This window comes from Enhydra lutris, unplaced genomic scaffold (assembly GCF_002288905.1).
Source record: "Enhydra lutris kenyoni isolate GAN:26980312 unplaced genomic scaffold, ASM228890v2 scaffoldscaffold6, whole genome shotgun sequence".
Lineage (NCBI taxonomy): Eukaryota > Metazoa > Chordata > Mammalia > Carnivora > Mustelidae > Enhydra > Enhydra lutris.
The window spans coordinates 45,002,169-45,030,016 of NW_019154090.1; the positions used below are offsets into that span (position 1 = coordinate 45,002,169).

The 27,848-nt window shown below is 39.6% G+C and overlaps 1 protein-coding gene across 4 annotated transcripts in view; it reads right to left on the reverse strand.

Annotated features, from left to right (window-relative positions):
* The window catches only part of LOC111141378 (Ral GTPase activating protein catalytic alpha subunit 2), a 316,071-nt gene that overhangs the window by 203,075 nt on the left and 85,148 nt on the right, over positions 1-27,848 (reverse strand). For all 4 annotated transcript variants that reach the window (XM_022493879.1, XM_022493878.1, XM_022493876.1 and 1 more), the window contains exons 10-14: positions 24,514-24,741; positions 14,499-14,666; positions 13,077-13,214; positions 9,758-9,906; positions 4,914-5,025 (exon numbers count right to left, since the gene is read on the reverse strand). In XM_022493879.1, the coding sequence (XP_022349587.1) occupies positions 4,914-5,025; positions 9,758-9,906; positions 13,077-13,214; positions 14,499-14,666; positions 24,514-24,741 (795 nt within the window). The remainder of the gene's footprint in view (positions 1-4,913; positions 5,026-9,757; positions 9,907-13,076; positions 13,215-14,498; positions 14,667-24,513; positions 24,742-27,848) is intronic.

Here is a 27,848-nt window from a genome sequence, read left to right on the forward strand (position 1 = left end):
ACACTCACTGCATGTGCACCTCCTCATTCCCCAGTCAACCAACTGCTCTGGCTTTCTCCCCTCCTGCACACCCCACCTCTGCCTGAGGGGTTCTGATCTCCATTCTCATGGCTCCAGTTACAATATGTATATACTGGTGACTTCTGAATCTCCATGTTCAGCCCAGACCTCTCTGGTTTCCTGACCTTGTCTACCTACATACCAGAGAACTCCAGCTGCATGTTCTGCAGGTACCTGTTAATATAGCAGAAGAGTAAAAAGAATTCAATGCTTCTACTGAGATTCTTCCAGTTCCCCGACCTGGTCTCTCCTGCTCCTGGCGTTTGCATGCAGTATTCCTTCCTCTCTTCCCTTCTTTTTTGCTTTAACTTTAACTCTTTAACTCTCATTCTTCAGGGCACAATGTGGATATTATTTTCTCCAAGGTGTCCCTGACTGCTACCCGACCCAGCCTCCAGTAAGTAGCCTCCATTCCCACACTCTCTGCATTTCCCTATCAGAGCACTTTCCTTAAGAGTCTATTTACTTCTCTGTGTCCCTCCTCTAGCCTTATGGTTCAAGGCACTATAAATAGTCACGTGGGCAACCCTACTAGACAACTATGCATATGTTCTGGATATTTCCTTACCTCCACCAAAATGTTCCACATCCTTTAAAATTCAAATCAAAATATATCTGCCTTGAAAGAAGTGCCAAGTCCATCACAGGTGAGCCCCAAAGGCTTTCCTAATCTTACTAGAGGGAATAGTTATATTCAAAGTCTGTGTAACTTCCCTGATCTGTTGTCAGAGCTAAATGTGCTCCTTAAGGTGCTAACCTGCAAATACTTCTGCCCATCCCAGATACAAATAGACTCCTACAGTCAATGGGAGTTGTCCTATGCATGTGATAGGGGCAAACTAGTGTTTTAATTACAAGAGAAATTTTTCTTTAATATACACACAGGAAAACTTTGAGAAATAGAAAACAGTCAGTAATCAGGCAGGTCTGTTCCAAACACTTGAAAAATCATGTTTAAAGTGACCCTTATGCAATGTACCTGTTCTCTACGTTTCAACTCACATTTACCACACTTTTTAAAAGGGTAAAAATGTGAAAGTTGAAAAAGTCATTAAATATAGTGAAAACAAGGTTTTAAATATTCATACTGAAAATCCAATTCTAAGATGGATGAATGCAAAAGAACAATGCAAAAGAAAAAGCTAAAATAATTTTATTATTTATTTTTACTAAGACCTTATCACATATATATTTTTATTTCTTTTCAGCGTAACAGTATTCATTGTTTTTGCACCTCACCCAGTGCTCCATGCAATACGTGCCCTCCTTAATACCCACCACCTTGTATCACTTATATTTTTATGACTAAAATGCCATCTTCCGTTTATTCCATTTTACACTCCTGTCTTCAAAATGAGTTTGAGGGCATTACCATAAAATGCATATATGCAATAAAATTAATAAAGAGTAGATCAAAGAGAATCCCAGCGGAGTAAGAGGAGAGGAGAGGCTGGTAATGCTACCAGCGCTCAGCCTCACGTCTCATTACAATCAAGTTAAAAGCAGAATTTTCGTGTGGTAGAAGATGCCCTGTACTGGGTATCTTTCATTGGCTTCACTTTATTGACTAATTATAGAACAAGGACAGAACACAGACTTCTTGCAGTTTATTAAATTTATCTTAGCAAACTCAGAAACATGTGCACAGACCTGGCAAATCATCATAATCATGATAAATTACAGCTAAACACACCTGCATCCAGAACAAAACCATGGCACCTCGTGTGCAGGGGAGGGGTGGCGGGGGTGACACATTTGCGCATGAAGGCAGGCTGCTCTCTCAGCAAGTTACCCTTGTCTAGGAGGAGGTAAACAGGGAGCCCCATAGTCGGGGTTCTGTCACTAACTTGATTTGTGAACTAACTTGCCTTTTTGGAGTCATTTCTGGTCAAAAGTAAAAAGCTGAATAAGAACATCTCCGAAGTTCCTCCAGCACTGAAATTCATGTTTTATCAAATATATTTTGGCAAATAAGCTGTATTAAAAAGCACATTCATTCATAAAACGTTCCCTAACCAACCACTTGCTGCACTCCTCTACTCACCACACTTAGGGAACTCTAATTCCGTACTGTAACTAGAAGGACCATAGTCCAGGTTTACTGATATACTTTCAGAGCTTCAAGCATAAGGTCCTATTTAGCATTGATAACAGATTAAAACATCACTTATGGCAAACACCATTATCTGATAAATATCCAAATAAAACCCAACTATCATTTAAAGGAAATATGCCAACCCAAGTTATCTACTGACAGAAGAAACTATAAACACTAGAGGAAAATTTCAAAAAAGAGAAAAGGACAATGGCAGCACAAAATTTCCTGTCCTCTTTAATAGTTTCCTTATTTAAATTTTTAAAAAATCAAGCATCTGGCAATTGTAGACAGTCTACATGAACAAACAATTTGATGGCAAGTTTAATTTTAGTATGGAATTAAGATGATGCCCACTTGATTGCCTGGCCAAGCTGTCCAGACCTTTCACATTTTTCTCCCCACCTTGGATCCCACGAAAGGGCTTGGGAGGTCAACAGATGATCATAAATCCCAGATGAACCCACTCTGATTCTTATGACAATACTGCAGAGTCAGAAGGAATCCTTTCCTGATAGTGACAGATTAGGGAAGAGGTTCAGGAAGGTGAAGTGATTTGCTCAAGGGGCCACACAGCCAAGAAGTACCACAGCTGAGATCAGAACCCAGAATCTGTCTACCTCCAAAAAGCTCATCTTCTCTCTACTATTTTATGTGGCTTCTTAATTTAAGCATTCTTCTTGATCCATCTAACCACTGCTAAAATAATAAGGATGATATCAAAAGCATTAATAATCATGGACTTAAAACTAATTTTCAAGATCTGACAAGATTCTCCATTAATAAGGGGGACTTTTTCTCCCAAACCAAAACTAATCAAATAAACCAAAAAATACAACTTCACAATAGATTCTTGTTTAATTCAGTGACAAGTTCTTGCTCCAATTCCAATACATTCCATGGATGCAGGGCCAGACAACTGGTGAGGAATGAGGGCCAAGCACCCACTAGCCTGAGCCTGGCTTCAGTCCACTTCACTTGGCAGCTCCAGGCCCCTAAGGGCTGGAGACTGAGAAGGTGCTGACAGTGAAACTCTCCAGGACAGTCAGAGCCAAGTGAGCAGAGTATCTGTACTCCAGGTGGGAAGCAAAGCCAGTGGTCAGTACCACCCTTGAGAAAGGTTAGACACATACAAAATGACGTATAGACCACTTCATGTATCTAGTAACTAGGCAAGATAATCAGAGTAAGAGTGACTATACTCTTCAGGAGGCAAGTTAGTACATGTCAATTATTTCTGTAGCCTCTCATATATTTTTCATCGAGCCAAGAGCATTCGATCATATTAAATTATTAAAAATTAATATGAAGAGTTGGGTTCTCTTGTGTTACAATGGGAATATATAACCATTATTTAAAGAACTAGTTTCTCTTTGTGTCACCCTCTATTTCCTACCTGTATTCTACATATAATCTCAGTATATATCCTCCAAAATCACTTCAAGTCAACTGAGGGGAGAAATTGACTTCTCCTTCCTACAACTGTCACTTCTAGCTCATGATCCACCATACTATCTTCTACCAGATTACTTAAAGCAGGCCCATTTATTGCACTGTCTCTATTTGTATAAAATGTTATACTTTTCCAGAGTCCTTTCACACTGTTCTCCTTCAGAAATGCTCCATAAATTCTGTGTATCCCATAAATACTAGTGCTTTCTAGAGAAATGCTGCAATAGGCTACCACCCTCAGGACCCTTTAAAACTTCTACTTCCTGTGCAGTTAGTTCAACATCTACTTCCTCTTCTTTTCCCCTCAGTCTGATGTCAGACTACTCAGGTTCTTGACCCTTCCCATTATGTGAGATGTACGAGACATAACCATCTCTTTGGCTCTCTGCTCCCTGTTAAGGCCAGCCCAGTCCTGCTCACCTTATCCAGGACTTTATGTCTTTACTTCTCTTCTCTCTCCCCCAGGCTGTCCTCATTGGACCCTTCTCACTGCAAGCAAACAGACTTTAAAACCACCCACCTTAAACTGTGGCTTCCATGCATGTTGTCCACTGAGCTAGCTCATCTTTTCCTCCTCCCTTCCACCTCTGCAAAGCCTTAACTATACTTGCTACCTCTACTGCCCAGCTCTCATCTTCTCCTCCATCCATTTCCAGGTGGGCCTAGAATATTATCAATCAGCAACATCTTGTCAAGGCAAATGTCAACTGGCCATTCTCCTCTTCCCCAGTCCTTGTCTCCAGGTGTCTAGACACATGCTCCTCTAGTTTCCCTCCCAGTTCCCTGGCCACCTTTTCTCAGCATCTTTGGATGATTCCTCTCCTCTACCAACCATGGAGATGGACCTCTCCTCTTTAGGACACAAAATCTCTCCATCTGTGGCTTGAAACACATAGCCCAATGACTCTTGGACTAATTACTCTTACATTTTTATTTCTAGCCTGAATCGCTCCCTGACTTTATCCCCCACATTCCCATGCTTCCATTTACCTTTTACTTCCTCAAATCTACCTGGCCCTCCACCAAGGACATCAGCTCTTGTTATCTTCCTAATTTCTACCAAACTCAAGCAAGTCAAAAGAGGAAGTAAATAGCAGACAGGTGGGAAAGCCTAGAAGAAGTCAAGCACTAATTGTAAAGAATAGATTACAACCTTTAAGGCAAAGCTAAAAATGAAAATTTACAATGAAATTTCTAGAAATTTAGAGTTTAATTTTACTCTTAAAATTCTCAATGATTAAAACTATTTTGCTATAAAATCTGATTCATTTCTTGCATTTGCAGTGTTTTAATAAAAAAGACTTACCCTAAACAGTAACCCTGCCAAGCTCTGGGCAAACAAGTCCTTTATTTGTTTATCCTTTGGCTTCTGCATGACAGCTTCTGTTATCCTAAGTAGTATTTGCAACATCTGTTCCCTGGGTAACCCAAAATAAAAGCTCATGTTATTAATCACGTTTCCAAAGCACTTTAACTTATAGGTACAAGAAATTCTCTTAAGAATTCAGCAACAATGATAATCATGCATTACTCAAAAGCATTAATAATCTGAGTGCTAATTACAGAACAAATACCATATTTTATCAAAATAAACCACCTTATGTTACAAAAGTTCTAAAAATATGTGACCTACAACCACATCAATAGGCAGGATAAAACAGGTATCAACCTAATTTTATCTTGTTCCAACAGGGAGGCAAGACTGTTTCTCCAACTATACCAGTCCTTAAAAGTGCTCAGTGAATAGTTGTGCCCATTTGAATGTATGCAGCAACCTTTAATTTTCCCATCCATTATTTTACTTAACCTGTGAGGTCTCCCATTTATCTTTGTGGTAGGAAATAAAACGGACATTCTGGTCCTCATTCTGGGGAGGTATGCAGTCGGTATCATACTATGACTGAACTCCAGAGGAACTCACAGATAGGGTGGTTTGGAAAGGTCACTTTTGGTCACTTTAAGGCATGGAGTTTTGTGCCTGGAAGGTGCTGGGTTTGCAAGAGGGCACTGAAGACACAAAGTAACACTGCTAATTATATTAATAGTGGTAAGTTCTTCAGAACAGCCAAAGGGCATTTTTCTTTCTCACAACTAAGTTACATTCTTCATTGCATAGTGTTTGCTTACTTTTCCCTTTCTGGAATTCCATGCAAACCAAGAACACGTATCTTTTGTATATAAGGGAGGTCTGTTTGTTTTGAGGGGAATCATACCTTTTAACTTCTCCTTCAAGGCTTTATCCACTAACAGTTGGTTCATCTTTAGAGCTTTCTCATTGGCCTACAGGCTTGCTCATGATAAGATAGGGAACTGGACAGAGTCATCTAGTCCAGGTCAGATGATGAAATCTCCAAATCACAGTTCCTTTATACTTTTCTCGTACTTCCACATATTGAGATAATATTTTCTATTTAACACGATGTGGAATCTAGTTAAGCTTCTCTCATGGTACAATGACATCTACAAATAGGGTTTCTTACCCTATTTGTAGCTAACCCCATTTGATTTTCATCCCTGGGTTATCTGTTGGCAACATGTGGAACTTTGTTCTAGTTGTTTGCTTGTGCTGTACACCATCTATGGTTTCTGGAAGCATGAAATAACAAGAGCTCTCAAGTCATGGGAGATGTGGGTGCATGCGTTTGGAGCAGACAGCTTAGAGGACGATGAGGAAGAAATGGTGCAGACTTAGGGAGAGCATGTCCCTCACCATATTTGGGGTACCCAGACCCATCGCAGGCCTCAGCATCACCACTGCCTGCTCACATTTATGTGATGCTTAAGACAACAAAAAACAATCCTTTCTACATGAAAGGTTACTTACTCATCTTATGAACATGACAAGAACAAGAAATATAATAATTTTCAAATAAAACCTCAGTCATGGGGGGGCGCCTGGGTGGCTCAGTGGGTTAAAGCCTCTGCCTTCGGCTTGCATCATGATCCCAGGGTCCTGGGATCGAGCCCCGCATCGGGCTCTCTGCTCGGCAGGAAGCCTGCTTCCTCCTCTCTCTCTCTCTCTGCCTGTCTCTCTGCCTACTTGTGATCTCTCTCTCTCTGTCAAATAAATAAATAAAATCTTTAAAAAAAAAAAAAACCTCAGTCATGGGAATTGCTATAAAAAATGCAAACTTGGGGGTGCCTGGGTGACTAAGACAGTTGAGCATCCTACTCTTGGTTTTGGATCAGCTCATGATGTCAGGGTCGTGGGGTCGAGCCCTGTATCGGGTCCCACACTCAGCAGGGTATCTGCTTGAGATTCTCTTTCTCTCTCCTCCCTTCTGATCCTCTCCCCACTCATGCATTCTCTCTCTCAAGTTAATAAATAAATCTCTCAAAAAAAAAAAAAGCAAACCTGACCAAAGCAATGACTGACAAAGACACAGGTTTAATTTAATTTTTGAACCTATGAGAAAGCTTGGCAAGCCATGATATTCCTACACAGTTTTCTGGAAGAAAATGAAGGTGAAAAAATCACCTCCAGTTTAGAAAAATCCTTCCTAACAGTTGACTCCAGCTTGTTTCTTTGTATTTTGTGAAACACTGACTTTTGGTCCTTCCTCCTCAAAAATGCTCCAAGAATATAAAACTCCCATGGGAACATGGGAAATTATGCATGTATGCTGTCCCTGCACTGAGGAACAGGGTTTCCTGCACTCTTTACTACTGACGCTGTCCCCATCTTCTCACACAGGCAGTATTGTTAACCATTCACACAAGGTTGCTGCTCACCATTTCAGGACTGCTTCTTAGCACTTCCCTGGCTACAGCCCTAGTCTAAGCTGCCATTGGCTATGGCCCCAGACATTGTGTGCCCTCCCCCCACCCCCACACTCCACTGTCTCTCCTCCAGAGGAAGTCTGAGAAATCTTTCAGAAACATACACTGGATTGTGTCACACTCTTACATACATACAGAGGAATAGCCAATATCCCTCCTGTGGCCAGCAAGACCCCACTCAACTTGGCTTTGGTTGGTCCCTGTCACATCCCCTTCCACCCTCCCTCTCCTTCTGTCTGCTCCACTACAGTGGCCTAGAACACACCACCTTCGTACTTGCTGTTCCTTCTGTGGGAAGCTCTATGCTCAGACCTCCCCCTGGCCTCCCCCTCCCTGTCCTCAGGGTGTTGCTTACAAAGGTCTTCCTGGACACCCGTAGAAAAACACTCCCTCACCCTCCACTTTTTCCTCTTACCCAGCTTCACTGTGCTTCTACCACTGAAACTGCTGTGTTCATTCTGCCTCTGTCTATGAGAATGGAAACCTCACAAGGGCAGGAACTCTGTCTGTCTAGTTCACCTTATATCCTCACAGCAGAAGCTTAGTAGTTATGTACTGGATGAAAGAAGGAAGGAAAGGAATCCAGGGCTGTCCTACACTAAGATACATAGGAAATTCTGCTAGGCAAACAGACCACATCCCTTCCTATGAGCTACTGACTATTCTTTGGTATTTTCATCTATTTCTTTAAGTTGTTTTTTTAAAATACTTTTACCTGGAAATTTCTGAATTATTAAAGAACAGAGAAGATTTGCTTAATTTTAGTTTAGAATGTTCACCAAAAAAGATTATCAAAATGATCAAAATACTACTGATATAAAGGTAAACTGAATTCACAGTCTTCAAAGAAAAAACTCATCAAAAATACTATTGCTGGGGCGCCTGGGTGGCTCAGTGGGTTAAAGCCTCTGCCTTCGGCTCAGGTCATGATCTCAGGATCCTGGGATGGAGCCCCGCGTCTGGCTCTCTGCTCAGCAGGGAGCCTGCCTCCCTTCCTCTCTCTCTGCCTACCTCTCTGCCTACTTGTGATCTCTGTCTGTCAAATAAATAAATAAAATCTTTAAAAAAAATTAAATAAAAAAATACTATTGCTATACTATAGAGGAGTAGATGATTCTGTTGTGAGCATACCAGCATTTCGCATTACTTTCAATGTTACAGACTTAGCATTTAACTTTGTTTAAATCATGTTGTTCATCACAGTAGTATTTCCAGTATGAGAAAGATGACCCTGGAATTGCCTTAAAATAATCACTTTGATTCCTGTGGTTTCTGAACCAGTGAACTTGCTGCCTGACAGGATTCCTTTAGGCCCACCCTCCCTTCACCAAAGAAAGAAAAAGGCTGGACTCCACAGCCGCAGGGACTCCTGCAAGCTCAGTCCTGCCTCATTTCTATGCTTTCTACCAGGTCCACACAGAGCTTTCCAAAGCCCCCTTAGTGCTGATTCAAGGACACCCAGATAAAGCATCCAAAACATAGGCTTGGTAACAGGACCCCACCGAGGATTTCCATGAGGGAAGTGGCCACCGGAGCTGGTCTGTAGTGGCCCCTTGCTCTGAGCACAGAGGCCAAAGCTCACTGACACCAGCTGATCCAGCCAGGCTGCTCTGGGGCAGAGCTGAGTGGGGGGAACATGCAAAGGAAAGACTGGAGAGGCATTTTACAACAACTGAGGGACATGAAGAAGGGGGATTACAAAGTGGCTCTGAGGTCTCTGTTCCTGAGAACATCTGAAAATATCTCCTAAGCTGGAGTGATGCATTCATTATGGGACAAGAGCATGGGAAAAAAAAGCTACAGCACTGTTTCCTTTCAGGGATATTATAAACACACAGACGCCAAACAAAATCAAAGGGTAAAATAAAAATATTTCGCATAAGCACATTTTCATGACGCCACTATATGTTTGACAGTACTATTTATTCGGTCATTCTGACAATATGTCATTTACTATAATTGTTTTTCCAAAGTGAATTTAAAGCTTCAAATTTGAAGCAATAAAAATTAGTTAACAGCATTTCAGAGCAATTAACAACCTCTCCTGGGCTTATGAAGAATGATATAAAACACCAGTTATATTGCTTTCCCACAAAGCATCTGATGAACAATTTAAAATGGAAAAATCTACTATTAAGTAATATGACTAATTATAATTCAGTAACATTTTTAAAGCCAATAATAAAAATAAACTATCAAAGTGCTGGATACTTACCTTCTTCATAATTCACAGAAACTGTTACAAAAGATTGATTATCACCTTATTGTTAACTTTGTAAAGCCATTAGTAAGTGGAGGCTTTAACATTTTAATTATTATGTTGAAAAACAGAAACATCTGTTTTACAGTATTAATTTGAAATAAACTTACCATGTCTTTTTATTCATTGTAAGCTCCATTATCATGCGCCTAAAAATAATCAAAACAGCTTTACAGGCATCAACTTGTTCTTTCAAGAGCATGGGAACTTCAGGACATGGTTCCAGCAAAAAGACATTTGCTGCATTTGTCAAAAATACCTTGAAATCAACAAATTTTACATTAAACATATAAATGTAATTGAACATATAGATCTGAACAAATTTTTCTTAAAGACAATGATATTAATTTCCCTCTACCCAAGAATCACCTTTGAGTTATTTCAGCTAAGGCAAGAGGTACCAACAGTCAAAATTTTTAAAAAATGCTTCTCTTAGAATCACCTGAGACACCTGAAAAACCTTTCCTAGAAAAAAATTATTAACACATATTAAGGGATGCAACTTTAGAAAATTTATAAATCAGAAAAGCTTTTGAAGACTTCTTTTTGACATTCCCTCAAAGGGAGAGGGGAAAATGGAAGAAGATAGATCACTGCTTCTGGGTGAGAAATTTCAGGGTCAGGAAGAGGGAGAGGAAGAGGAGCAGTGGTTGGACAGTGGCTGGGAAAAAACCACCTGATTATTGTTGAATCTCCCAGCACATGAACTTTGCTGACATGAAGCATGGACAGCACCACCCAACATGTGTATAGATCTCTATAGGATCTCTAGGAGATATAGGGGGCCAGGAAATAGGCAAGGCCACATAGCTTCCAGGTGCACATACTTTTAATATACAACTATATTATGCAGTAGGATATGAAGCCTATGGTAATTTTGAGGATAAAAACAGATTTAAAAAAACTTAGATAATCAGCTGACCGCTCTACATTCTACCTCAGACCTTTAGGATACCAGTTCACTGTCCTTTACTGTCAGGGTATTTCAGTAGAAAATTGTGGGAAGCACAGATGTAGGCTGTTATGTAGTAAGTGACTGCTTAGGGGCACTACAGTAAAGTAACACTGAGTTACTACTGACACAGACAACACCAGTGACCCCTCAACAGAGAAGACTGAGTTGTCAGTCTAGTGATGAAGGTAGATGTGGACCATCTACCTGGATCCTATGCTTAAGTCTCCCTTGTGTTCAATAGTACAAATTCAAAGGATCTGGGAACAAACAGATCTTCTCTGCCTCACAGTGAATGAAATCTATTAACACAACATCTTAAAATAGATATATAAACTGACTGAAGAAATTAGAATAAACAAGCTCAAAAGTCAAGTGGATGAACTAAAATATTGAAAGCTTCTAAGATTATCTTGTGTAAGATTAAAAAGGTGTCATGGTTTAATTTTCTAGAAAGAATTACTAAATAAGCACTTTAACAGATGAAAACAGTGATTGTGAAGAATTTACTTGCCTTCAAGTGGGAAAGAGGAAAACAAAGAACTTTTTGACTAACGAACTATAGCAGTTTTAGTATAATTTTAGTGGCCTTTTTTTCCCCACTACCTTGACTGAGATAGAGACCTGAGTTGAGAGATCAAGAGTCAAGAGGCTTAACCAACTGAAACACCCCGGTGCCACTATTTGCCAAATTTTTGTAAGACATATGGCACAGATGACCCATTGCAAGACAGATCTTTAACTCAATGTGTTTGGTTTCTTGATTTGAATTTGAAACTTTGCACATTCCCAAGTAAAAGTGAAGAGTCTTCATATATTATATACTTCTTTCATTTTATCCTCTTAAGAGGATCAAAGTGCCAACTCCATGAATATTTCTTACTAGCATGTCAGTATTGGTTAAGATAAAAATAAAGAAAGAAAATTAATATGTCCAAATTATACCTGTCAACAGTAACTGGAGAAGAATACTAGCTTATTCAACCTGTACTTGGCCACTTTTTCCTAATGAACTAAGGAAAGGACCAAAGATACTGGATACAAAGAGAACAAAAATAGCTACTATAATCCAAACTAAACATTTTGAACACTGTTGTGCGATAATCACGTGGAAATTTTTTTTTCTTGGTTTGTCCAAGTAGATGTAACTTACCCTTTCAAAAACAAATTAACAATCTCCTGAACGAAGGGGATACTGGCAGTGGAATGGCTGAGGACAGCATATGGCAATCCACTTGGAGAACAGGACTCCCAAGGGACACAGGGCAGGAGCTCCTGCATGCACTTCTCTGGTGAGGGCACAGATTTTACTAACAACTGGCACGAAAATTATTTGAAGCTACTCAAGTAAAACCAACTTGATTTTGTTTAAAGTTAATTTCAAATTATTTGAGGATTTTCACTGAAAAATGAGAAAATTCAATAATTACAGACTATTAAACTGCTAACGAATCTGAAAGCAAAAAGGATACCATGACAAGGAATCCTATCAAGAGATGGATGACACAGGCAGTGTCACTGAAAACTGGGCAACAGGTACGCTATGCCCATGCCACCTCAGATACCATGCCTGGCCTCTGTGTGGGAGGCATACCTGGCCATGGCTAGAAAGGTGGATATGGGGTGGAGAATGGGGTGCCAAGGAGCAGGGAAAAGAGAGGTATTCTGTGTCTTCCCCTTATAGTCTTAACAACGTTTTACCTAAATGGGAACCAAGAGGTAATCAATCTCCCAATCCCCATTTTTAAGATAAAAATCCTGAGGTCTGGGAAGAGTAAGTGATCAGCCAATTTGTTCTTTCCAATGTTCCCAAATGGCATTAGTTCTATTTTATATATTCATACAAATAAATATTTAATATTTAGAGCATTTATCATCATTCTTCATAAATGGGGAATTTTTAAGAATAAAAGTCCTGGGGCGCCTGGGTGGCCCAGTGGGTTAAGCCTCTGCCTTTGCCCCAGGTCATGATGTCAGGGTCCTGGGATCGAGCCCCGCATCGGGCTCCCTGCTCAGCAGGGAGCCTGCCTCCCCCCGTTTCTCTGTCTGCCTCTCTGCCTACTTGTGATCCCTGTCAAATAAATACAATCTTAAAAAAAAAAAAAAAAGAATAAAAGTCCTTATAAGAGGATATAATCATCATGCTTGTCTTGCAAATTAGAGTCCAGGTGACTGACAACACTCCATATGTGTTCAGAAAATACTTTTTAAGATTTGGATCTCAGTCATTTTACATTCACTGCATAATAATCCCTCTGGAAAAACCTGCAACCAGCTCATAGGTCTCTTTTGATTAGGAAAAAAAATCTACAAATTGAAAGTGAGCAGTCAGGAAGAAAACTCAGAATGAGAACTTAAGAGCTGTTTACCGACAGGGAGATATAAATATCATCATACTTTAATGATGCTATCACAATAAACAAAATGTTCAAACTGACTCCAGCTAGAGGTCTTTATGTCTCTGGCCGGCCATGTACCTGCAGCATAGCTTGGGCCCCAGCTTTCACGTTCTTATTTTCTTCTTCTGTCACACATCCTCTGCTCACTGCACTCGTGAAGGAGTATGTTCGTCCCCAACTGGAAGATCGCTTATGACGAGAACCTTCAGATGAGGTCTTTAGAAGATTAAAAACCAGTTAATGGAGGGGAAGAAGTACCATGTTCACATACTTAACTTCTTACACTCACCAAAATTCAAGAGAATATAGGTTTTAGGAGGGTGAGTCTTTTTTCCATTTTGTTCACCACCTCCAGCACCTAAAATAGTGCCTAGTGTTTAGTATGTGCTGAAGAAATGAACAAAGGTCCAATGAGTGAATGAGTCTCTAACACTGATGTGTGATAACTCTAAGATGTGTGATAAATTCCATTTGCTTATCTATTCATTTTGACATCATGACCAGTTATTAAAATGATTTTACCAAAATTTAAAAATCAAAATTATGGCATTAATACAGATATTTAAAAGTGATATGACTTGAATACTAATAGTTTTAAATGTTTGTTGTTAATTGCTGCAAACTTTTAGAAATAATTTCTCAGACTAGATTTCAAAACAGCATGCCAGAAATAAAAATATGACAGATATCTTTTCTTTCAGGAAGAGGTCCCACTGTGTAATTTTAGATTTATCCAGCCTCTAGCTTTTCCTAACCAGGACTAAAAATTCCATTTCAACAGCACTCACTCTGAGGACAGCGCCCAGCCCTGCAGCAGTGAGGCTTCTTAATGGAGGAGACAGTGCTCGTTTTGGGGTTAGTCTTTTCAAGTGCTCTGGAATAGGCCACTGCACAAGACAAGACTACCAAAACATTCTAAATTTAGCTTCTCAGATGCTATTTATTTAAATACGTCAATACCAGTAAAGCAGTGACTTTTTTTTTTTTAAGATTTTATTTTGTTTATTTGACAGAGAGATAGAGAGAGAGCACAAGTAGGCAGAGCAGCAGACACAGGGAGATGGAGAAGCAGGCTCCTCATGGAGCAGGGATTCCGACGTAGGGCTCGATCCCAGGACCCTGGGATCATGACCTGAGCCAAAGGCAGATGCTTAATCGACTGAGCCACCCAGGCGCCCCAGCAGTGACATTTTTAATCTCACACAGAGACGTGTAAAACACAATGGTTTATAAAGCAACTCTTGTGCAACAGTGAATAAGGAAGCTGCCACATACACTCGGACCTAGTCTGAGGGTTAGGAAGTGACCAATGATCCTGAATAGAGCCAGAAGCAGCCTCACTAAAGCAGGTCCTCACCAAACTCAGCAACTTGAGAGCATCAGCTATGATAAAAGAATGCCACCGGCCTATGCCCCACTGATTGGCACCCTTCCTGACCAGGTATACTTTGCTAAAATATGTGTAGTTCCCAACAGAAACAAGAAGTGATAAGATATTACCTCTTTGCTGTCAGTCTCTGAGAATCCTAATTTTTCGGCATCTTCTTGGGCAGCTTCTTTTTTATCTGGTTCTTCCATGAACACAGGTTTGTCCTGGAGGATCCACTTCCTGTACACTTGAACTACCTTCCTTGTTACAGCGATGTCACTCGAAGGCAATAAAAAAGCCTAGAATAAAAAGGGAAGACTCCTTTTAACTCCACACCTGCTCAGATCACTGTAACAGACAAGACACATAACAGACATTTCCAATCCCCATCACTGATTTCAGACTTTCCTCTGAAACACAGGGCACACCAAACTTGCTGAGGAAAAAAGGCATTTTCAATTAGGCCAGAAAATGTCATGCAATTTAAAAATAACTTCTGTATTCTAAGTAATTTTTTCACAAAAATAGCCAACATGCACACCTACACAAATTCTTCAATTGGCTATATAAACAATAGTTATACAACTGGGAACCTTTCCCAATGAATTAGAAATTGATTATAAGACAAGAGACATCCTACTGCAGCCAGCTCCGGTCAACTGTCACACCTCTGCCTAACTCCATGTTCAAGGATGTCGTGATGGTGACGGAGGGAATATTTATACCAAAGAAGATGGAAAATGCTAGTAATTTGGAGCTTTTCCTTTCTTTTTTTTTTCTCTTCCCCTTTGTCTTTCTCTTTCTTCCTTCTTTATTCCTCCCTCCCTTCCACCTTCCCTTCCCTTTTGGAGACCCGACTTTCATCAGCATCCCAGTGGGTAAAGACTGTACTCAGGTGTTCTGTACTCATTGGTATGCTGGTGAATGTTGGCTCTCAGAAAATATATTAAAGAGAGCTCCTGGCCAGTTGTAGCACTGTACACATTTAGGTGACTTTTTAATTTTTTTTAAAGGTTTTTCAGATGTATGTGAGAGAGAGAGCGAGAGCACGCGCCGCACATGTGCACAGCAGGGGACGGGGGCAGAGGGTGAGGGAAAGGGCAAGCAGACTCCAGCAGGAGTGCAGAGCCCAATGCAGGGCTCAATCTCATGATGCTGAGATCACTTCCTGAGCCAAAGCCAAGAGTCAGACTTTAGCTGATTGAGCCACACAGGCACCCCATGAACTTTTTAACATTAAACAATCTCTTTATACATATGCATGTAAGAAATCCAATTTAATGTAAGATTATAAAAATATAAACCAAAAGGTAAAAGAGAAATGTATCTGCCTTTTCAGTATCAGCTCTAAGGAATATTTCTGTCTGAGGGGTAAACACAAAGGAGAGGAACTCAATATTACAGGAAATGCTTTCATTCATTCCACAGATGAGGAATTAAGCTGAGGCTCAGAACACCTGAGATATTTTTCCAAGATTACAAAGTAAGTTAGAAATGATTCTAGGTCTTGAGATCTCAAGATTCAGGATTTAATACTGTCTTTAATGTTCATGCCACAGAATCCAATTACAGGCAGATTTCAGTGTAACAAGGGTTCATGCAATATATAAATTTTCATCGATGTCATGTCAAATTCCAGAACAGAGGAGCCTATCAATATAACAAATATTCTGACTTACGTCTCAAGAAAGATCAACAAAGAGTATTACAAAGTACACCGGTGTCCCACCCTAATTTTGTTCCAAATTTTATTACAAATATTTTTACACATACAAAAAAGTAGAAATATTTTAAAGTGAGTTCCCATATACTGCTGCCTAGATTCTATCATTAGCGTTTGCTAGATTTGCCCCTATTTATCCTTCTTTCAATCCATTTTATTTTTGATGCATTTCAAAGAAATCTGCAGACATCAGTACATTTCACCCCTAAATATTTCAACACGCATATCACTGGTTAGAGTTCAAAATTTCTTATGGTACTTTACATAAAATTTATAAATAATGAAATGCATAAATCCTAAGTGGACCATGTGATGAGTTTTGAAAAATATATAGAGACAGTGAGGTAATCCAAATCCCAAATCAAGGTATATCATGTTATCCTCCTCCCAGGAAGCAAACAGAAATATCCTCTGTAGGTGAATAAAATCACAGTAAAACCCAAATTATTTGTACAAACTGTCTGGTTAACGTATTATATTAATTAAAAATCAGAAATATGAGAAAAGAAGTCAATAGTAACAAAACCACAATAAAAACCAGACAATATTTTGAACATATAGGAAATCAGGATAAATAAAGTTTCAAAAAGAAATGTAAATGGAATTGAAAAATAAAATAACCAAAATTAAAAACTCAGTGTGTATGGGTTGACAACAGAATGGACATGACTGAAAACTGGATGAAAAATCCAAAGGACACACCCAGAATGAAGCATGGCGAGATGAAAGGATGGCTAAACTCAGAAGGGAAGGTGAGAGAGAAGACAATGAAAAGCTGATCCTATACATGGCTGCAGATGCACAAGGAAAGATTAGCAAAAGGGGACAGAAATGATATTTGAGGAGAGAATGGCTGAGAACTTGGTCAAAATTGGTAAAGATGTCAACCCACATATTTAAGAATCACAAACAGGGTAAATACAGAGTACATTACCGTAAAACAGGTGAAAACCAAGAACAATCAGAAAATCTTATAAGTTCCAGAGGAAAAAAGAGACATTTCCTCCAAAGGGCAACCACATGACCTCACATGACTTCTCAAAGAAACAATGCAACAAATATTCAATGTACAAAGAGAACACAGTTGCCCACGTAGAATTCAGTATCCAGAAAAACTGCACTACAAAAACAAAAGCAAAATAGAGAAATTTTCAGACACAGAAATGAGAAAAACTTTTACCAGGAGATCTGACTTAAGGGAAATACTAAAAGTGATTCTTTGGGCAGAAGAAAAATAATCCTGGATCAGAGATTCAGGAAGAGATGAAAATGCAATAAAAGGGTAATTATTTGGATAAATCTAAATGAATAAAATGTATATATATGAATAAAAATAAAACTGTGTAAAATAACAGTTATGAAAGAAATATATTTATATATATATTCATAATGGAATTCAAATACAGGTGGTCCTCAACTTACGATGGTCCAACTTAGAAGTTTTCAACTTTAGGACAGTGTGAGAGTAATGTACATTCAGTAGAAACTGTACTTTGAATTATGATTTTTCCTGGGTTAGGAATATGTAGTATGACACTCTCTTGTGGTGCCAGGCGGTGACAATGGCTACAGCTCCCAGTCAGCCCTGGGATCATAAGGATAAATAACTGATAAACTTACAACCATTTTGTACCGACATAACCATACTGTTTTTCACTTCCAGTACAGTATCCAATAAGTTACATGAGATATTTAACACTTATTATAAGCTAGGCTTTGTGTTAGATGATTTTGCCCAACTTGCAGGCTAGAGTAAGTGTTCTGAGCATGTTCAGAGTAGGTGAGGCTAAGCTATCATGTTTGGTAGGTTAGTTGTATTTTTTTTTTTTTTTAAAGATTTTATTTATTTGTTTGACAGACAGAGATCACAAGTAGGCAGAGAGGCAGGCAGAGAGGAAGGGGGAAGCAGGCTCCCTGCTGAGCAGAGAGCCCGATGCGGGGCTCGATCCCAGGACCCTGGGATCATGACCTGAGCCGAAGGCAGAGGCTTTAACCCACTGAGCCACCCAGGCGCCCCGGTAGGTTAGGTGTATTAAATGCATTTTTTACTTATGGTATTTTCAACTTATGATGGTTTTATCAGCACACAACTGCATTGTGAGTCAAGACAAAACTGTACATAGCAGGGGCATAGGAACTGAGAAGGAATAAATGGAACTGGAGTGCATACTCACAGGGTAAAAGTTAAAATTAATGCTAGATTTTAAGTTAGGGATGTTAACAATTAAAATATTACAAATGAGTATAAAAATACTAAGCTAGAGGAGAAAAATGGGATACTAAAAACAACAAGTCTGACAGAATTCAATACAATTAGAAATCAGAAAGTAAGATAGTGAACTTAAACATAATTAGAGTAGTTGTTATGTCAACTGTAAAGGGAATAATGCTCCAATCAAAAGATAGAAATTATTACGTACGATTTAAAAAACTATTAAAAAGACTATGTGCCATTTATAAGAGGACATCCAAAACATAGATATGGAGAAAAGAAATTGAAAGCAAAAAGTTAGAAAGAGATACACCATGGAAACACTAACTAAAAGAAAACTGGTAGAGCTATATTAAGAATAGGCAAGACTGACTTTGAGGGCCCCCCCCCCCGCCAAAAAAATTACTAGAGATAAAGAGGAAAAATTCTTACTGATGAAAGATTCAAAGGAACATACATTTGTGAATCTATAACTGAAACTAATAATGTTGTCTCAAATATATACATATATATGAGTGTGTGTGTGTGTATAAAAAATACTGAGAGCTTTTGAAAAAACAAACAAACAAACAAACAAACAAACAAAAAAAAACCAGACCAATCCGCAGTCATAGTAGGATATACTCAGTAACTTGCAGAATAGCAGATAAAAAATAGTAAGGACAGAGGAGAGAGGAACACATGCTTCCTACCTTCTCACCATATTCTCCATGTCTCAACCTCTTGTATTTTTCATCTTTGTCTCTCTGAGGGACACTCAAGATAATTTCTTCAGATCTGTCATTCTGTTTATTCTGTCCTCAGCTGTACCTAACCTGCTATTAAACTCACTCACTGAGGTTTTCCTTTACTATTTCAATTATTACATTTTTTCATTTCTAAAGTTCTATTTTCTTATTATTCAAATCTGCTTAGTCATTTGTTACAATTTCTTGTTTCCTGGAAACATTTCCAAGCTTGTCTTCTATTACTTTAAATATGTTGAAGGTATTCATACTGAAAACTTTAGAAAAGTTTTGACTTACAAATTCCTAATTGGAAGAAAGGGTGACCTGAAATTATTATACCCACCTAAACTGCTGTTCATGTGGAAAGGCAAAAGGAAAACATTCCTCATCATAAAAGGACTCAGGGACTAGAGCCTCAAGACATCTTCTTGAAAACACCCACTTGATGACAAAACGAGGCCATCCAAGAAGTGAATCAAAGCAAGCATGTTAGGACTGAGGACACCAAAAGGAAAGAGTCTACCTAAATTCAGAACCAAGACTAAACAACTCTGCACATTAGGATTCCAAACTGACTACAAATAATGGCAAATTTAGGCTATCAATTTATAACATAATGAAATAAGTGGATGGGGAGAGGAGGCTGAAGGAAATACAAGATTGATAATTTCTTCCGATTTCTTAAGAAATCAAATAAGTGCTACCTAAAATTATACCATGGGGACAAAAACTGATTCCACCACCTTAATGTGACTGTAATTTTCTCATTATAGAGAAATATTTTAGTAATTAATATTTCTTGTGGTAAAGGAATGTTTATTTGAATTTCTACAACTCTGTTTCTCTTTATTTTCTTTTAAACTCAAATAAAATGAAACTCAGACCTCTTCATTAAAAATGCATGAAAAAATTATTAAGAATTAAAGATTCCATTGTCATAAAGTGGTCTGTCAGTCCCTCACCCCTACTCCGGCACTTTCACATACCCTCGCCTTGCCTCTGCCTTCACCTCAGTCAACCTCTATCTGGTTTTACCTTCACCCGTCCATGGCTGGCTGGCTGCCTGTCCATCTTTAACTGCCTGCCAAATTCTCTGTCTGCACCTACGTACCTGTCCATCTTACACCTCCCTGCTCACTTCCACCTCTGCCAGCTGGCCCATCTACATCACCTGTCTGATCTTCTATACCTGCCTGCCAGTTTGTTTATGTATCAGCTCATCTGTAAGCCTTCCCGTCTGTCTGCTAGGCTGCTCTCTGTTTATATCCTGCCTTACCCACCTCCTCACCGCCAGGCTCTTATCTGCTTATCTAGCTAGCCAGGCCAGCAGGCAAATATAAACGTATAGAAATACCTGGAATGATACTCTTTTAACATGAACACTGCTTGCTTAATGGTAGTATTTTGAGTGATTTGAGTGATTTGCTTAAGACTGTTTATCTAATGAACATTTACTTTTTTAAAAATAAAATATTCTTTAAAACAAAACCAACAATAAACAGAACAAATAACCTGTTCAGCAGTGCTTGGAACTTTTCAGATTCAGAACTAAGGAAGACATGTTAGAGAAGCATATATGCATTTATATACAGTATATACATAAATAGATGTTGTTTTAAAAGTTTCACAAAGAAATACTAATCCTTAGAACATGCAGTGCACTCTGAAATGTTTTAGTCTATTTTATTCTATTTCATTATTTAAAAAAAATTACTGGCCCTTTAAAAAAAAAAAAGATTTTATTTATTTATTCATTTGAGAGAGCACAAGCAAGGGGAGAGGGTGAGGGAGAAGCAGACTCCTTGCTGAGCAGAGAGCCCAACATGGGGCTCGATCCCAGAACCTGGGATCACAACGTGAGCCGAAGGCAGATGCTTAACCACCGGAGTCACCCATGCACCTCAAAATACTGGTTTTTGATAAGTTGATTTCATGACCTACAAATGGTTACAAAAAGTAGTCCAAAAAATACTGGCAAGAAGACAAGTTTGCAGCAGAGTGACCCCAAGACCAGAACCGGCCACCTGAAGCCTCTACCACTCACTGCTAGCCTGCCTGCTGGGGGGCAGCAGTAAACTGAGGCTGCCCTGAGCGCCACTGAACTTTGTCTCCCTTCAGCTACCATCTATTTCCATTGCCTGCAACCCACTAAACCATGCAGTCCTAGAAGACTTGCACAATTAGCCCCTGCCACGAGCCTCTTTGCCCCAGGGTCCCTCGTCAGCATTTATTTTCATGTTCACACAGTCGACATCTGATCCTCTGCCATCATGCACTGTTCTCTGGTGCATACACACAATTTTACCTCCCCACGGAGAACATGTGCTTCCTGAATGTACATTTTAAACTTTAATGGCCTTTAGGCCTAAAATATTAAATAGTCTCTGAATACTTTAAAATTGGAAAGAAATTACATTATGCCATCCAGAAAGAAAAATTCATCACTGACCACAAGAGGGCAATAGAATACAATGTTAAAACCCATGCCCCTTCAAGTATCTCTACTTCGCATAAAATGTTTTTTGCTTCACAGCACAAAGATGTCTCAGAAGTTTGGTAGTACGTAGTCTGCAGTTAACGTCTGTGGCCCAAGCTACTTCAGTACTGAATTTAGACTGGAGTTAGGACTAAGTAGAACACAGAATTTAGAGCACATTCTTGCCAATAATGGATGCAGACAAAACTGTCCGTATGATAAATTAGCAATTTATACAATGAAAGTAAAACCACATTAGCATGTATCTCGGGTGCAAAATTTATAAGCTTTGTCAATCATATCTAGTCTTATAGTAAGCACTGGAATCCAAGAGCTTAAAACGCTGCTACAGATCAGGGTCTGCAAACTCTGGCCTGTCATCTGAATCCAGCCTGCCAAGTGACTTCCATAAAGTTCTTTGGGAACACAGCCAAGTTTTTTTGTTATGTGCTATCCAGAGCTCCTTTCTCATTATGAAAGCAGAGCTGAAGAGCTGCAACAGAGCCCACGTGATCAACAAAGCCTGAAATATCATTATCTGGTTCTTTATAAAATATATGACCTCTATTCTCAATTATATGCCCTCTAGGACCTTGATGATTTCAACTCAAATTAAATGGTTACCAAGTACCTTCCAGTGCGTACAACAGGAACACAACAGGGCAACATTAATGGGGAGAATAGGGTAGATTTTTAAATCATGATTATGATAAAAGAATGTTTTGGCAGCATAACATAAACAGTGCAGGTTAGAAAGCGATGACAGCAGATGTGGGGCTCCAGGGAGCATGCTGCTAACCATGGTCAAAGGAAAAGGAAGGAGCAGGAGTGAGAAAGTCCCCTGCATATCTTGCTCAGTGATGGCTCAAAGGAGGAGCAGGAGACAAGGATAACAGGAAGGCTAAAATTAACAAGCACACAAGAACACAAGTCCTGTTAAAGAAGTGGTTGTTAGAAGCTGTTGTTAGGAAAGAAAATAAGCTAAGCTCTGGCTTCATTATCAGTAAGACACCACTAGAATGTCAGACAAGATCACCAGTTGGCATTTCAAAAGGCAAGTGTGGAAACAAGAAGCAAGGTCCAGACAAAAGGCTTGACTGGGAGTCTCATGCCACATGGCTGCTGGCTCTACACAAATAGATGAAGGCCCTAAGCAGGCAAGTGTGGTGTTACAGAAGAAGAGGCTCAAGCCCAAAACTTGGTCAACTCTCGGAATCTGGGGTCAAATAAAAAAGGGCCCAAGAAATAAGACAGAGAAGACACAGGGAGTAAGAAGAACCAAGGTAGTGCTGAGGCCTAGAAGCAGAAAAATATTTTATGAGGGAATTTTCACTGAAGCTTAAACTAAATTTTTTTTTCTTAGAGATTTTTATTTATTTATTTGACAGAGAGATCAGAAGTAGGCAGAGAGGCAGGCAGAGAGAGAGGGGGAAGCAGTCTCCTTGCTGAGCAGAGAGCCTGATGCAGGGCTTGATCCCAGGACCCTGAGATCATGACCTGAGCCGAAGGCAGAGGCTTAACCCACTGAGCCACCCAGGTACCCCAAACTAATATTTTCTTAAGTCAAACATTTTTATTCAATAAAATACAAAATATGGTAAAACCTCCAGATTGCTATGGATTACACTGGGACTTTCATTCTTGGTTGATTTTTCCTTAATGACAGTCTCAGAAGTGAAAGGGTTAATCAGTATCTAGAAGTCTTCCCCCTCCACAAAAAACTCTTCATGGTGCCCGTGCACCCTTCCTATGGACAGGGCTCCTCCCCTTCTCCCCAGCAACCACGGCTCCCTGCCATTCAGGGGCCTCACCCTCTGTGTGGGTGCCCAGACTCGACAGCTATTCCCCATTACATGCACACGCCCACAAAGGAGCCAGGCTCTGTCCCCCTGGGCACCAGAACCAAGATGAGGTGACCAGTGGCTCCACTCCACACCACAGAGCTGCTGTCTTTGCTGCACCGCAGGTTCTGCTTCCTCTGTCAGAGTTTCTCCACAGCAGCACTACTGACATTTGGGGCCTGATGTTCTCTGTCATGGCACAGTGGAGCCCCTGTCCTGTGTCTGTAGGATAATCACTGGGTACTACTCACTAGATGCCAGTAGCACTGCCATCTCCCCAGTTGTGACAACCAAAAGTGTCTCCAGACAATGCCCAATGTCCCCTGGGGGTGAAGCCAGCCCCAGCTGTTGCTCAGGGCTGCTAAGTGTTGTACAGTCTCTGATCTATCTCTGCAATCTTCTTCCTCACTTGCACCCACTTTCTTGTTTGCACTTCCCCACTCACCACAGTGTCCCATCAGGGTGCTGTATCAGTGTCAGCCCTTGCTTTCCCCTTGTTCTTTTTCCTCTTATGTCATAAATACTTCTATCATATATGCATGCCATGTGTGTTTGCAGAGAAAGTACAACCATCTGCAGAGCCTCTCTAGAGCTCCCTTGGGCCTTCGGGACAACACCAGCCTGGGGCTCCGCTTTGCCATGTTCAATTGTTGATGAGTATCCAGGAAGGGCTTTTTTCCCACCTACCTCTGGGTTTCCAGTTTCTTATGGACACAAGAGGGTATTTTGGGGATTATTTGCTCATATATAGAATTTACCCTCTATATGTGGGAATTTTATCAAAACAAAATCTTAAAGAATCATACACAAAATTGCAACACTCCACATGACAAATTAAAAGCAGGATTAGAGGAATCATGATTCAGTCCTGTAATGTAGCCCAACTCATCAACAGTATTTCTTGCAAGTACTGTGAGCAAAAGAACAAGAACAAAATTGATGGTTTTAGAGGGAAGGGGTTTGGGGAAAGGGAGTAACAGGGCGATGAGTATTAAGGAGGGCACGTGTTGTGATGAGCACTGGGTATTATACCTAATGAATTACTGAACACTACATCAAAAACTAATGATGTAATATATAGTGGCTAACTGAACATAAAGAAAAAAAGAACAAAACCCTCTTCAATTTCATGAACTCACAACACACACACACACACACACACTAACCTGACGAAAGACTTCGTTCACAAAGTTGACATAACCTCGAGTTGACAAGAGAATCCGCTGCACCATTTCATACACAGTTCGGTGCTCTTCTTCAATGCTACAAAGGCTGGAGCTGCTTAGTCTTCGGTCCGACAAGGTGCTGCTGTTGGAATGGTTTTTGTCTTGCTCTGTGGGACAGCCACCATCCAGCTCCGGCACCCTCTCTTGCCCCACACCACCACCAACAGTCTGGAAGAAAGCCATTACCACCTCTGAGTGGGCCTCTTTGACATTCAAGAACACCCGGTGAAACTGAAGACTTGTTTAATTTTAAAGGACTCTGGTTACCATCAACTTGAAGGCAAGCTAGACACCAGCACTGCTCAAAGCACAACAGGCTCCAGGACCCATACTCACCAATTTCCCAATTCACCAGCTAACCTCTCCCCAACTCAGTTATTTTAACAGGAAAAACACTAGATTATTGCAGGGAGGGAGGCTGTGAAATTTTCTCAACCAAAATACTTTAACTTATATTTGCAAAATCATAGAAAAAATTGTGTCAGTGAATTTATACTATGATCACCTTTGGTTTCTAAATTCAGCACTCACTCTATGGTCACAGAGATTTGAAAGTTCAGTAGATTTTTTTTGAGCCACAATATTGGAAAGCATCATTTGATTCATGAGTCTAAGTGACACTTGACGGAGGAGTGTCAAAATCTTTGGAGGGTATTTTATGAGAAGAATCTTGATCTGAATTTCATATTCAGAATCTCAGATTGAACTTAACTGATATATTTACAAAATTTTAAAATTTTAGAAGGTTTTAAGAGCACAAAGAAATAAAATAATTCATGCTCACATATTTAAGGTGGATTTCTGCTCTCATCTCCCCATAGAATTAAAGGTTTCCTCCAAATACAATACATGTATCATTTTGTTTCATTTTTATAAATTTCACTATTATTTTTTAAGTGTCAAAAATGTATAACTCAAATATCACTAAAATTCTACCTACTGTGAATATTTTTTACAACAAATGATAAGATATGAATAATACAAAATAGTTATTTCAGTAATTACCAAGGACAGTTTGAAAGCAGATATCCAAATAGCAATCTCTAGGGAAAATTAATGGATGATTACGTTTATAATAATTTTTCTCTTCGGGGCGCCTGGGTGGCTCAGTGGGTTGAGCCTCTGCCTTCAGCTCGGGTCATGATCCCAGGGTCCTGGGATCGAGCCCCGCATCGGGCTCTCTGCTCAGCAGGGAACTTGCTTCCCTTCCTCTCTCTCTGCCTGCCTCTCTGCCTGCTTGTGATCTCTCTCTGTCAAATAAATAAATAAAAATCTTTAAAAAAATAAAAAATAATAATAATTTTTCTCTTCATGCCTTAGCTATTAAGTCTGTGTCACTTATCAAAGGTACTGTGATACTGTGAGATGAGCTGTCTTATAGAAATTTTTAAAAAAATTTCATCCTTTTGATGTGTCAACTATCTTCTGCAGAAAAATAAAATTTTACTCATTTTTTCTGATACATATATGTGTATCTATATAGTAACTGATACATATGCATAAGTGTATTTACATATATATATATTTTTTAATCTGTGAAGTATGAAGGTTGGATTAAGTCTAATGTCTCTTTTATGGCTCAATAACCTGTGAGTCTTGGATCAATAACTTCCATTTTCCCCACAGGCCAAAAAAAAAAAAAGGTACATATGCAGCAAATTTAAAAAAATGATCACAAATTCTATGACTCCCCCTTCCCTTTGATTCACAAGGGCTCTGTGACTATGTTAACCAGTGGAATAGGGTGGAAGAGATCTGTGCCAGTTTCAGGCCCAGGTACAAAAGACTGATAGTTACCACTTCCTATCTCTTGGAACATTTGCTATCGGAGCTCTGACTGGCCAGGAAAGAAGTCCAACAACCCTGTTACAGAGACTGCATGGAAGTGTGAGGCCCAGCTAAGCCTCACCTTCCAACTACACCCATCAAAGTAACAGGCATGTGCATACAGCCATCCCGAACCCTCTAGACTAACCAGCTGCCAGCTGAAGGCCACCACCCACTGACCTCAGTTAATGCCCTATTAAGCACAAGAATTGCCCCACAGGATCCTGCCCAAATTTTTTACCCAAAAGGTATATGAAATATGACAAAAGGGTTTTTGTTTTTTTTTTAAAGATTTTATTTATTTATTTGACAGACAGAGATCACAAGTAGGCAAAGAGGCAGGCAGAGAGAGAGGAGGAAGCAGGCTCTCTGTGGAGCAGAGAGCCCGATGCAGGGCTCGATCCTAGGACCCTGGGATCATGACCTGAGCCGAAGGCAGAGGCTTTAACCCACTGAGCCACCCAGGCGCCCAAGGGTTGTTGTTTTAAACCACCAAGTTTTGAAGTCATTAGATAACTAATTGGGTAACATGGCAATTAGGTAGCTAAAATAATGTAAATAAAGAAATATATTTAAAGGCACCAAATTCTTTTAAAAAGTGCTCTGAACATACAGAAAAACAAAAACAGACCCATAAATACAGAGAACAAACTGGTGGTTGCCAAAGAGGAGGCAGTGGGTGGACAGGCAAAATGTGTGAAGCACAGTGGGAGATAACAGGCTTCCAGTTACGAAATTAATAAGTTGCAGGATGAAAGGCACAGCATAGGGAATATGGTTGATGGTCCAGTACAGTGAGCACAGCATAACATACAGACTTGTCAAATCCTATGTTGTATATCTGAGACTACTACAACATTGTGTGTCAACTATACTTCAATTTAAAAATCAAAGTAAAAAAAAATAAAAAAATAAAAAATAAAAAAAATAAAAAAATAAAAATAAAAGTAAGTTTAAAAAAATTAAAAGTGAGCTCTGTTATCCAAATAGATCACATGAGACGGATTTCCCATCATGCCATAAATGGAAAACAACTTCTCTTGATAGAACAATGCTTTCCTTAGCCTTAGTCCCTACTCCCTTTGTAAAAGGCTACTTTCCAAAAACAGCTGTATGTTTTGACAGGTGTTTATGTCTATAGTGAGTGATGAGTGAAAACAAACTGATAATCCAAATTTCCTCATATCTTTCTCTTTCATGAAAATGAACAGTAAAAGCATATGTAAGAATTAAGCACAGAGAAAGGTCCATTTCCACCCACTACAATCAAGCTGTAATTTTCAACTATTATTTAGTATTAGGTGATTCTGGTGGCAAACTCAAAAATTGGTTTTCACTTCTTGGGCACATGAGGAAGCCTTGGTCGGTGAAAGAGACATACCAGCTTGGCCCAGGCCTGCACTGCCAGGGTGCAGGAAATTGCATGATACAAGCTGACACTTAACCCT